This window comes from Mandrillus leucophaeus, unplaced genomic scaffold (genome assembly GCF_000951045.1).
Source record: "Mandrillus leucophaeus isolate KB7577 unplaced genomic scaffold, Mleu.le_1.0 Scaffold122, whole genome shotgun sequence".
Taxonomy (NCBI): Eukaryota; Metazoa; Chordata; class Mammalia; order Primates; family Cercopithecidae; genus Mandrillus; species Mandrillus leucophaeus.
The window spans coordinates 836,207-848,887 of record NW_012100543.1 but is presented as its reverse complement, the minus strand read 5'-3'; the positions used below and the strand labels follow the sequence as shown (position 1 = coordinate 848,887).

The window sequence follows — 12,681 nt, the reverse complement described above, 5'->3', positions numbered from 1 at the left end:
AAAGAATGTAATTTGATGTGGTAAGAAAAGAGATGAGAAACAGATATTAAGGACTGTAGCAAGTTATGTTATAGAAACAGAAAATCTCTTGAGGTCCAAATAGCCCTATCCTCATGAAGAAAAGGCTGTCAACTGCACCAATAGAACTGGGTCAGCTGTTTTTTCCGTAATGTTTCCTGAGTACTGTGGAAAACTCACAGAATACACCAAGTGTATCAACAAGAAGTCAACGTGGGACTCTTCTGATTTCACTTAGTTCTTCCTCTACCACAGGATCCAGGAACCAGTTTGACTGGGTCAATTATTTAGTGAAGCTATTTAAAATTTTGATTTCTTAAGTGTCATATAAAGCTAAGATACATGAATAGATACCCTTTTAAGTAAATTTTTAGTGACAAAGGCTAACTTATTTAACCTAAAAAAAGATAACCATACTGGTAGTTTCTTAGGGGATTCTGTTGAGAACATTTCATTATTTATACACACACATATGTATTTTTTTATATTAGGCCAAATTTTAAAACTGTAATAAACTACCAGCATTTAATAAGAATAAACCATCTAATAAGCACACAAAGATAACTGCTTTAAAATACCAAAAATTTAAGATGGCAAAATATTTATCTCCACAAACATTAATATTATGTAGTGAATGAAGATGAGCTAATAATTAGTGAATAATATATTGACCCAAATAACCTTACTAAAACAAAAATTACAGTAATCAATTCCTAGAGCCAGGGAAAAAGGAAATGTATTACATATGAGTTAAGAATAGGCTGCTTGTAATGAGTTAAACATTGGTGAGTGTTAAAAAGATTTGCAGGATACTTTTTTCCCTACAAAATTAAACCAGTAGTCCAATACTTTATTCCTGTCCTTCCTATACTACATGCTATTATTGCTTATTTTAATGTTAAACACACTCATATACCTCTTCCACTTAGCAGAGTATGCTCATCGTAAAAAAAAACTTACCTGATGAACCAAATCCACTGAGGGCTGAGCCTATAGCAGCACCCAAAGAGTTACCACTTCCAAAGCCAAGAGATGTACTTCCAGGTTGACCAGGTCCATGAGAAAATAAAGAACTACTCTGGGAGCTATTAGTCAAAGAACTGCTTCCATAAAATGAATTAGATTGCAGATTAGTGCTTGGCTGCTGTTGCTGCTGCTGCTGCGGTGGCTGAGTGCCAATTGGCCGAAACAGACCATTTGTGCTGCCTGTAAGGCTACTTGCAGTTCCTCCAGCTGCTGCTGCCGCTGCTGTAAAATAAATTTCAGATACTTCTTTAAACCAGCCAGGAAATTATTCTGTATTTAAAAAACGAGATCTCTAAACACCAGAAAAATATTATCCTAAAAATGTCAGTTACACTTACCAGCTTGTGCTGCTGCTGAACTAATTAAAACAGGTGTTGGAGCCATTAACCGAACTGGAGTTCCAAGGCCAGTCCTTGCTCCAGGGCCAACCACTAAGGCACCAGTCTGATCATAATAGGCAGTTGGAGCTAATACTTGATAGCCTAAATAAAATAAATGTTCACTAATGAAAGCACTTATTACAAAAACATGCATATTTTTTTCCCCTGCATTTGTATTTTTCAACTAGAAAACACAGCTATTTGTATTATTACAATAAAATCCTCAGTTAATATAGGCAACGCAACACATTTGACAAGGTCTTACTAAATATATGAAAAAGTAATAGACTGTCATTAAACACTTTTTCTCTAAATTTTACTTAGGGGCCACAAAATGAAGAGGTATTTTCCTTAATATAGAAACTACAGGCTATGAAAGAAGGGCTGATATTAGAAAAAAATACCACCATTTAGTCCTTCGAAGAGGAAGGATTAAAAAAACTGGGAATAGCAAGGTAGAACACTGTATGAAATGTTTACTATGCAATTTCATTGAAGTTCAAAACCAAGTGCCTTATTACCAGCATTCCCTTAGATTTTCATTTATAACCATCTCTTTAAAAACTTAAGCCAAACATTCTATTTGTGAAGATTCTCAAGCTAGAGTTTAATTAAAAATCACACAGGCTTTAGTTTTACTGTAGCCTTAAGCACAAGGTAGGTAAATCTGCAATCTTCACAACTAGTGGAGAATAAAGTTAACTTTTTAGCAGACTTTCTCAATGGAGATTCCCTGTTGAACCAAAAACACAGAAAATGATTTAAGTAAGTATTTTGTTAATTCTCCTCAGGATGATATATAACAAGCATCACTCTGGAATCATAGGAGAGAAGTTAACTATATACACTGTGGACACTTTAGAATAATAAGAATAAGGCTTTATTCTTTTCTGGAACTCAGCTGAGAAAGGTTGCCTCATAAAGCAACAAAAACTGAGGCCCAATAACCTTACAACTATCAGCAAAAAATGTACTAGCAACTGTTTTTTCCCTTAAAGAGTGCTGTCTTGCTCTGTTGTCTAGGCTGGAGCATAGTGGCATAATCATAGCTCACGGCTGCCTCGAACTCCTGGGCTTACATGATTCTGCTGCCTCAGCATCCTAAGTGGCTGGGACCACAGGTACACACCACCAGGCCTGGCTAATTTCTTATTTTCTATAGAAATAGGGCCTCACTATGTTGCCTAGCCTAGTCTTTAATTCCTGGGCCACCGATCCTCCCGCCTCAGCCTCCCAACTGTGTCTGACCCTTTAAGAAGTTTTTAAAAACACACACTATATTGAAATACATTCCAACATCAATTTTAGTCTTATTTTGTTAACACTACGCAGAAATCAGAGTTATAGTAAAATTAGTGATAATACAGCATGAGCGTTTTATTGCCTTTAAACACAGTAGGCTAAATTCAGCTCAAATATAATAAACAACGCTCAGATAAACACTTTACCTGTAAGACTTAAACTTCCACATGCATATGTTGTTTTCAGTAAATACAGTAATTCTGACCAAGAATAAGCATTAGCACGCTGCTAATAAAACATCCACATTACTAGTAAATTTCAAGATGTATATACCAGTCAATAGTCTTAACTAGTATTTGTGGTCTAGTCCTAAATCCAAGGCACACAAAAAATATTCTTGTTCAAAAACACTGTCATTTACTTAACATCTGATTTTGAATGAAAAATAAAAGTAAATCCATTTGGACATTTGGCTATAAACACTCTACTGACAAATCAAACAGCACTTAACTGCTACTTAACTAAATTTTGCATATATAAATTCCCAGAGACAAAATAACCCACAGTCAACTCATCTCTGAAGGCCTGTTCATTTACCTTCTAAATCTTTCTCAAATCTATCCATTCTTGTGATGATTACTTTCCTGTCCAACCAGATTATATCGTCTGCCCTTGCTCTTTTGTTCCGTGTCTATAACACATTCCCCACAGAGACTGTGGTCTGAGATTGATATTAAAAGAGATCAATCCACACTCTTGCTCCAAACCTTCCAAAGGGTTTGAAATGAAAAGCAAAACTCTGAATATGGCCCACAACGTGATCTGGTTGGTTCCTGGCTGTCTTTCTAGTTTTACCTGGTATCCAAGTACCTATTTTATATTTTGGGAAAAATGGGGGTTCAAACTCCTCAGAGGCACCATGCTTCCCCTCAGCACAGGGGTTTGGTGCATTCTGTTCCTTTGTCACAGAATATTTTTTCCCACTCTCATTCTGTACTTAGCTTAATTTTTCATTAATTCATCAATTTGACAAATATTTATCAAGTGGCTACCACATGCCAGGCCCTATTCTAGGTACTGGGATAAAGCAGGGAAAAATAAGGAAAAATATCCTTAAAGGGGATTATTTTCTGCTTCAAGTGAGATAAATGAAAAATAAGTAAAAAGGTACGTTAGACAGTTTTACATATTAAAAGGAGAGAAAAATCAGACAGGGAAAGTGGAGAGAAGTTATTGGACAGTGACAATAGTGTTAATAATTCGAAGCTGAGGGTCCTGAAGAATCTCCATAACAAGATGACATACAAGGAAAAATCTAAACTGAGAGAACTAGTGAAGCAGATATCTATAGGAAGACATTTCCAAATAGAAGGAACAGAAAGTAAGCCAGTACGACTGGAAGAGAGACAGAGGGAAGAGTAAGACAGGCAACAAGGGGCCAGATCCTTACAGGTCACTGTAATAACTTGAGCTTTTACTTTGACTTCAGGCAGGAAACCATTAGTTTTTAGGAGAGGAGTGAATTACTTTGATGTTTCTTACTTCATTTACTTCAGTTACTGAAGTAACATGGTATGTTTGGATAACTTCAGTTACTTCATTTACTTCAGTTACTGCGTAGAGAGAGGACTCCACAGGGGAGAAAAAAGGGACAAGAAGATATGTGAGAACCCAGATGGAAAGCTAATCCAGAGAAGTAATTAGGACCAAGTCAAAATAGAAGTGATGGTAGAAAGGTAGTTGAATTTGGAGAGCCCTCAAGATTTGCTGAGATTAGACGTGGAATGTGAGGAAAAAAGGAATCAAGGATTCCCATTATTTTTTGGCCTAAGAATTATAAGAACAGAGTTTCTATTTATGATAAAGATGGACATCATAATTTATCCAGTTTACATTTTCTAATTTACTATCATGAGATTGTTCCTAATAGCTAATGACCGTTTAATTTTCCTATTATTGGTTATTTATGCCTTCTCTGTTTTGATGAGTCTCTGAGGTTATCGACTTTATTGTCTTTTCAAAGAGGTGGTTAACTTCACTGTCTTTTCAAAGTAATTTCTGGGATAATTATTTTGTTTGTTCTCTATCTCATTCACATCAGCTCCCATTTTTATTATGTACTTCCTTCTACATTCTTTGGTTTCATTCTCTTTTTTTTTCTTTTTAGTTTCTGGATAAATGCTTATCTCATTCATTTCCAGCCTAATGTTCTAATGTAATCATTAAAACCTACATATTCTCTTATGTTCTGTTTTTGTTCTAATCTACAAGTTTAAATATGTAGCATTTTCACTATAACTCCATTCAAAAGCTGCTAATTTCCATTGAATTATTGTTTTATCTATGGCCATACAACCCTGATCATGCCTGATCTCGTCTGAATTATCTTTTTGCTACTGAGAAAGTCTGTGACTAAGGTTAGGTGAATGTATCAAGAGTGGGAAAAGGAAAAAAAAAAAGACGTAGGGAAGAATGATATAGAAAGACAAGACATGGGGAATTGAAAAACAAAAACTAAAAAACATGGTCCTCATACTCAAGAATTATGCAATCTAGCAGAGAAGGAAACACACTCCTTAATTCTAAAATGCCATCGACTTTAACATATGACATAGATCTAACAACTTCCCTTCAGAGTAACAAAACTCTCTAACTTTAAGACATTTCCCATCTACAATCACATTAAAGTAAGTGTTGTAGAATGGTGAAAATAAACCACAAATAGCTAAATGAAATGCAAGGCATACAGAAGTACTAAAGAAAGGTGCGAGTAATACGCCAAAGAGAGCAGACAAGGGAATAATTATCAATGAATGAGCACCGGGAAAGATTGAGGAAAGCTTCATGAAAGGGACCATATTAAGATGAGAAGGAAAGTTAATCATAAAATGTCTATGGGCTGAAATTTTAAAAAGCAAACATTATATACACCAATTTTGTTTAAAATTTATAAAGGGGTATTTTAAGCTAGGAAAAAAAAAAAAGGAACATGAGCTAGGACTAGAGGCATAGAAGTGCATGGTATGTTTGGATAACAGTATATGGTCTAGTGCATTAAAGCACAGGACTATAAAGGAATTCGAGACATTTGGTAGGCCTGTAATCTCAGCACTTTGGGAGGCCAAGGCAGGAAAATTGCTTGAGGCCAGGAGTTCAAGACCAGTCTGGCAACACAGACACTGCCTCTATAAAAATAAAAATGACCATGAGGCAGAATGGTAGAGAATTGGTAAGTCATTGGATGTGGAGGCATAGAAGAAAACCAATAGTTACAGATAACTTTGAGGTTGAAGCTAAGAGTTTCTAGTTCTAAAGAATAGTAGAGTTAAGTGAAACAAGGTAAACAGTAGACAGGAACATTTGGAAATGTGAGTTCATTTTCTGATATTTTCAATTTGAAGAGTGCCTGCAACATAAAAGTAGAAATGTCTGGTACAAGGACAGACATGTATGTATTAGGTGTTCAGAAAAGAATTCAAGATGCAGATGTAAACTCACAGGGTTGACAGTTGAAAGGATTAATGAAAATATACTCTCCTAAGGAATAAGCGTAAAGGATCTCCATTTTTCCTATCTGAAACCAAAATTCAAAGAGGAAAATAACTTGGGCATGGTTACACAATAGCTATGTGGTGGAAATACAGCAAATCTAACTCTGAAGAAGGTAGCCATTAAGTCAGACTGTCTTTTATATTTAAGGATATATATAGAGGAAGCAGAGACTAATACAAAAGCAATGAGAGGTGAAAAGGCTACCAGTGAAATACCACTCAGCAGAAAGGAGTTACAAAGAGTTGGACAGAGTCAACAGGGTGAACTGCAACAAACTGAGCATAAAAAGATACAGAGGAAATTATAGTTTGTAACTGTCTCTAACTTATATTAGAGACACTACAAAGGAATTATGGAGGCAGAATTTAAAAGAGGTATGGGGTAGAGTATAAATTTTGACTAACAGTCCATGAGAGAAGCAGAGTAGAGATAAAGCTTTTTAGGACTGAACAGGCAGAACAGCACAGTGGGTTGAAACGAAGGACTGGGAGGGGGAAAGACTTAAGATTCAAGATAGAAAAACAATAGCACACAAGATAAAGCAGAAGAGTTAAGAACAGGACAGTAACTAGGGATCTGATAAAGTACTGAAGAAAGCTAGAAAGAAGAGTTAAAGTATGAGCCCTGAAGGAACATCGATTTTCTCAAGTGAGTCCTTTTTAGTATACACATTAGCTTTATAACTATGTAACTATTTGGATATGGAAAACGAGAATTATTTCATCGTCACAGTCTGGGCAGAATGAAGTAAAGAAGGCATCAAAGAAAGTTTTAGTGTGAAGGGATCATGTGAACAGCCCAAAAGTCACCGAAACATACAAATACAAATTCTAGTAAGGCCCTTCTTGTGAGAGTGGTTTTTACATTTATATTTCTAAAAAGGGTAGGGCTGCGTGCAATGGCTCAGGCCTGTAATCCCAGCATTTGGGAGGCCAAGGTGGGCAGATCACAAGGTCAGGAGTTCAAGACCATCCTGGCCAACATGGTGAAACCCTATGCCTACTAAAAATACAAAAATTAGTTGGGCTGGTGGCAAGTGCCTGTAATCCCAGCTACTTGGGACGCTGAGGTTGCAGTGAGCCAAGACTGTGCCACTGCACTCCAGCCTGGTGACAGAGAAGCCCCTTCTCTACTAAAATTACGAAGTTGGGCATGGTGGCATGCACCTATGAAGTCCCACCTACTCAGGAGGCTGAGGAAGAGGAATCGCTTGAACCCAGGAGGCAGAGGTTACAGTAAGCCAAGACTGCATGCACCACAGCACTCCAGCCTGGGCGACAGAGCGAGACTCTGTCTCAAAAAAAAAAAAAAAAAAAAAAAATTTACCTATTTTTATCATCACTCAAAAGATACAATCAACTGTTTTTAGACAAATATAGAACAAAAAGTTGCTTTTTTCTAGAATTACTAACAGAATTCACTGTTGAACAGCAGCAAAAGAGAGGAAAAAAGAGCTTTCTCAAAGAAGGGAAAGAAGAAATATGAATATAAAACTAAATTGTAAGATTGAAATTAACAAAATTAAGAGCAAAATACTTTGATTTTATTTGCTCAGTGGCTCATGCCTGTAATCCCAGCACTTTGGGAGCCCAAGGCAGGTGGATCACTTGAGGTTAGGAGTTTCAGACCAGCCTGGCCAACAACGTGAAACCCTGTCTCAACAAAAAAATACAAAATTTAGCCGGACATGGTGGTGTGTCCCTGTAATCCCAGCTACTCGGGAGGCTGAGGCACAAGAATTGCTTGAACCTGGGAGGCGGATGTTGCACTGAGCTGAGATTGTGCCACTGCACTCCAGCCTGGGTGACAGAGTGAGACTCCATGTTAATAAAAAAAAAAAGAAGAAGAAATAAAACTATGAGCTGAATATAAAGAGCAAAGGTATTTATAAGAAATGAGTAATAGGGCCAGCATCAAGAGCCTAGGAGGATCAATGGGTTATAGGACACAGCAAATACATGCAGGCCAGAGGCACTCTCTTAATTCCAGGTTCCACAGAGAAACTAGTTAAGCAGGAATAATTGTTGTACTCCGTAACTCCTCTCCCCGTTCTACATATAGCTGAAACCTAAGAAGAACCTAAAATAGTCTTAGTGGCCCTCAAAAACTCCCAGCTCACTTCTTTTCAGCCCAACATCCATGTGCCTAAAACAACTTCAGCTTTACAGTCCACTTCTCAAAAGTCTGCTTTTGCCAAGGTCTCTAATCCACAATGACTCCATGACAGTAGAGTCCAGGAAGCAAAAATATATGGCTGACATATAAAAAATAAAATAATGAGAATGCCACCCACTGTACTATCATTTCTACTTCAGGGACAGCATGATGAAAATCTTCTTTTTATCCCGTGAACCACACAAGATGATAAATTCAGATCTTAGAATTCCAGAGAGGAATAAATGTAACTGAAATAGAAATCCTTCAAACAACATACCAAAGTATTTACAAGTACTTAATATATAAAAGAAACTCTCAATCATGCAAGTCATTTTTTCCAATACATTGAACATATTTCTTAAATGATCTGAATAGAAAAGTAAACTGCACTACGATTAAATGGAAATTGGAACTCAAATATTATTAATAAGTAACCCACTGATATAGGGACAACCACTGATACACCAAACGTGAAAAAAAGCATACTTAAATCTTCAGAAAAGAATGGCAAGTTATGCCTTATCTGTTGATATTCAAATATAGCTTTAAAGTTTAAAAACAAGTGCTGCATTTTTTTTCTTAGAAAACAACCTTCCTTCCTCCATTATTATTAGTGATCGTTTCACAAAAAAAGTACTTTGTTGCCCTTTCCCAAAAGTTGTACAGTAGCAATAGGTAGAAATTTTATACTGTCATTTTTTTATACTAGGCTTTCATAGACACATTATCGACATTGTTGCTATTAAGTTATAAATAATAGCTTTAAAAGCTATAAATGGGCTAAACAAAATTAAACAGGGTTCAAAGTAAAAAACATTAGCTGCAAACTCTTCTGGTATTAACAACTATTCTTACAAGGCAGGAGTGGCAAATAGGTTCTGTCTTGCATACCAACTCTCAACAACTGTTTTACTTCTTGAAGCAATATACTAAAAATTCTGGGTTAGGTTTAGATAGATGTTATAAAAAATGGCTGCACTGAGAATTCTGATACATATTTGCCATTCCTGTCATTGACTCTCACAATCAATACTGATTTCAATTATTAGCATCTGAGTTCTAAATATTTCGTTATAGGTTGGCAAGATTTTAAATACAGTTTGATTTTTTTTCACTCTTCAGTGTGAGTACCTACACTTAACATTTTAAATCTATTCAAATTTCCACAAATGACCAATTGTATACCTGGCATGCCAGTAGCAAGACCCTGACCAAAAGCCAAAGTTGGATTTGCTGCTGCAGCTGCCGCAAGTGATTCTGCTTGCTGCCCTTGCTGACCCTGATTGGGAGTAAGAGGACGCTGACCTGCTCCAGCACGGAGAACCTACAAAGGTAAAACGATTTTCTTAAAATCAATATAAAATAATGGATAAGTAAATTTATCTTGGACAACTGTGTATTTATTACAAACAGCATTTGGATATTCTTTAAACATTTACATGCAAGGAAATGTAGATTTAGCATGAAAAATCACAAAATACATTAACATCAAAAACAATCACTAGCTCTTAACAGCTAGAACAATCTATAAAGCAACATGGGAGGTTACAGAAAATCTTTGGTTAATAACTATTTCTAATATTCGTGTTCTTTAACAAGGTAGTTTTTTAAAAAAAATAAATAATGAGCTTTTATTCTTCTCAACAACAGAGAAGACTCCAGACTGCCTTCCACCTGAACTGAATCCACACTGTGGAGGGCAGAAGCTGTGGCTGGGCCTGGAAGACACGCCTCAGAGATTCCCTCAGTCTTGCCACTTTGTGGAAGATTTTTCAAAAGAATGAATGGTAAACTCATGTGACCAGCAGGGAAGACAACATGGAAGAAACTTTCCTGCCTAAAATCAGCCTCCGTCCAGAGCTAGCACATGGAAGGAGACACTCCTTCTCCTGGGGTCACATCTTCACCAGAAGACGGGTGGGAGCTCACTGCTGTGAGCCACATATCCTCCTCTCCTGGCCTCTCTACGCTGGTACTTTATCTGACTGCATCTTCCTCTGTTCCTTGGCTACAGTGTTTAATTCTTGAGAAGAGAATGTTGAACAAGTCAAGTCCTTGTCACCCTTAGTCAGAACTCTCCTTTGACTTGGAAGATTTGTGCTTCCATTTTTTCTTCTCCTTCTTCCTTTTCTTATGCTTTTCTTCCTCTTCTTATGCTTTTCTTTCCTCCTCTTTTTCTTGTGTTTCTCTTTATTTCAGAGGAACTGGAGCTGCTCCCATCTTCATCTGAGGTAGAATCCTCCAGTAACTGTTTTAACTGCTGTATCCTTACATCCTTTTCATGTCTTTTATTGCCTCGTATGATGCCATACATGGGATCTCCATGTGCTGCTCTGAACTGTTCTAACTTTTGGTTGCCTTTGATTAAAAAAGGGCATTCTTTGTCGCCGTTTGGTGACCATACCATTTGCAACGCCAACCCAAGCATCCTTTAATCTTGTTGCTTTAGGAATGAATTTTCCATCAAGAAATTTTGAAGCAATCCGAAGAAAAGTAACTTCTTAACTTTGATTTCTTTCCCCAGTGGCATCCAAAGTCCCAAAGTCCTTTAGTTGGTGTGTGAGCCAGAAATTCCCTGTCATGTTCATTGCCCGGTACATCTGGTATGCAGTCTCATCTTCCTTGATAAGCCCAGGAGGAGGTTTTTTTCATAAAAGGACTCCAAGTGCATGAACTGTGTTGTGCCGCTTTTGCTCCCGGCGCCACTGTCCTGCAACTTGCCCAGGAGGTGGCCAAAATCCTGGCCTCGGCCACTTGATCTCCGCGCCTCCCTGCGGCTGGCCCCACGTCAGTGCACCAAGCCCCCAGAGCTCAGTGCTGTAAGACCTGTTGCTAACAGTCGGTAGTTGTTTTTTTTTTTTTTTTTTTAAAGATTTGTTTGGGAGTAGGAAGAATGGCAAAATCTTAAAGACTTTAAAATTAGAATTTTTTCTTTTTTTTATCCTTTGTTTTGAGACGAAGTCTCGCTCTGTCACATAGGCTGGAGTGCAATGGCATGATCTCAGTTCACTGCAACCTCTACCTCCTGGATTCAAGTGATTTTCCCACCTCAGCCTCTCCAGTAGCTGGGACACGCCACCACACCTGGCTAAGTTTTTGTATTTTTAGTAGAGATGGGGTTTCACCATTTTGGCCAGGCTGGTCTCAAACTCCTGACCGCTGCACCCGGCCTAAAATTAGATTTTATTAAAATTATTTTCTAGGCTGGGCACGGTGGCTCACATCTGTAATCCCAGCACTCTGGGAGGCCAAGGCGGGTGGATCACCTGAGCTCAGGATTTCAAGACCAGCCTGACCAACATGGAGAAACCCCGTCTCTACTAAAAACACAAAATTAGCCAGGCATGATGGCAAGCACCTGTAATCCCAACTACCTGGGAGGCTGAGGCAGGAGAATTGCTTGAACCTAGGAGGCGGAGGTTGTGGTGAACTGAGATCACTCCATTGCACTCCAGCCTGGGCGACAAGAGCGAAACTCCATCTCAAAAAAAAAAAAAAAAAAAAAAAAAAAAAAAATTTCTAAGGCTGAAAACGGAAATACGAAGATTCGGCAAATAAAGTATGAATTTGTTATGAGACTGCTGTAGACCAAATCAAGTTTTCAGGATTCAGAAGCCTTAATAAGAGTAAAAGCTGCTTTTAAACATAGTATTTTAAAAAGAACACAAGATTGTATCAAAACAAGGTGGAAACTTAGTCTGGTCAAGGTTTGCTATTCTGGAATACATAGCTGTTGTAGCAATCATATACAAGCATGATAAACTTAATCATTAATTTTACACTACTCAGGACAAGAGGGAGTCATTTTAAGTCCCTCTCTGTAAGAATCAAACACAGGTGTATATATTTTAAGCTAATGTGACATTACGTTTGTCCAGAGATACAGATTAAAAAATAATTTATTAAACAATGAAGTGATATGATGTCCAAGGACTGAGCCAAAAACAGCTTCAACAGAGCATCTTGTTTAGAATCAAAATACATTTAGCCGAGGGCGGTGGCTCATGCCTGTAATCCCAGCACTTTGGAAGGCTGAGGTGGGTTGATTACTTGAGGCCGGGAGTCCAAGACCAGCCTGGCCAACATGGTGATACCCCATCTCTAATAAAAATAGAAGAAATTAGCTGGGTGTGGTGGTGCACACCTGTAATCTCAGCTACTTGGGAGACTGAGGTATGAGAGTCGCTTGAGCCCGAGGTGGAAGTTGCAGTGAACCGAGATCATGCCACTACACTCCAGCCTAGGCGACAGAGTAAGACTGTCAAAAAAATAAATAAAAATAAATAAATAAATAAATAAATAAATA

General features: G+C 37.6%; 1 protein-coding gene and 1 pseudogene across 6 annotated transcripts in view; both read right to left on the bottom strand.

The window, feature by feature from the left end:
- Positions 1-12,681, bottom strand: part of PUM2 (pumilio RNA-binding family member 2) — an 84,334-nt gene that overhangs the window by 35,270 nt on the left and 36,383 nt on the right. For 4 of the 6 annotated variants that reach the window (XM_011971406.1, XM_011971408.1, XM_011971409.1 and 1 more), the window contains 3 exons: positions 9,561-9,699; positions 1,383-1,526; positions 979-1,266 (listed from right to left, as the gene is read on the bottom strand). In XM_011971406.1, the coding sequence (XP_011826796.1) occupies positions 979-1,266; positions 1,383-1,526; positions 9,561-9,699 (571 nt within the window). Of the gene's footprint in view, positions 1-978; positions 1,291-1,382; positions 1,527-9,560; positions 9,700-12,681 lie in introns of all 6 variants that reach the window. The other 2 variants (XM_011971410.1, XM_011971411.1) reach the window with 1 other exon arrangement.
- On the bottom strand, positions 10,440-11,046 carry LOC105533086 (annotated as a pseudogene).